At 50.8% G+C, this 325-nt stretch overlaps 1 protein-coding gene across 1 annotated transcript in view; it reads right to left on the bottom strand.

The window, feature by feature from the left end:
- Positions 1-325, bottom strand: part of LOC119581924 (rhodanese domain-containing protein CG4456-like) — a gene marked incomplete in the record, with an annotated part of 8,121 nt that overhangs the window by 1,651 nt on the left and 6,145 nt on the right. Inside the window, 1 exon segment of the mRNA XM_037930098.1 lies at positions 88-253. Coding sequence (XP_037786026.1) covers positions 88-253 — 166 coding nt within the window.

The following is a 325-nucleotide window of genomic DNA, read 5'->3' as shown; positions in this document are numbered from 1 at the left end:
ATAACAAAACCCTTTTATCGCTATAATTATACAAACTTCGATCCACCTTACCTCTTTCATAACGAACCCAAACAGCCCCGAACTCACCTGTGCCTCTTGAAGCCATTGGCCTGCAGCAGGTCGCAGGCAGTCTTCGAGCGGACGCCCGTCTTGCAGCAGACAACCAGCGGGTCATTGGGTCCGGGCTTTTCAAATCCGTAACGGTTCTTGAAGGCGTTTTCGTCCAGCGTGCAAGCGTATTTGATTTCCGTCACTGCGGAGAGGGGCGCTGGGTTTAGTTTTAGTGGGTTGAAGTGTGCGATGTGTGATTAAGTGAGTGTGTGAG

The sequence above is a fragment of the Penaeus monodon genome, chromosome 15 (assembly GCF_015228065.2).
Source record: "Penaeus monodon isolate SGIC_2016 chromosome 15, NSTDA_Pmon_1, whole genome shotgun sequence".
Classification (NCBI taxonomy): Eukaryota; Metazoa; Arthropoda; class Malacostraca; order Decapoda; family Penaeidae; genus Penaeus; species Penaeus monodon.
This window is presented reverse-complemented; position numbering and strand designations above follow the sequence as displayed.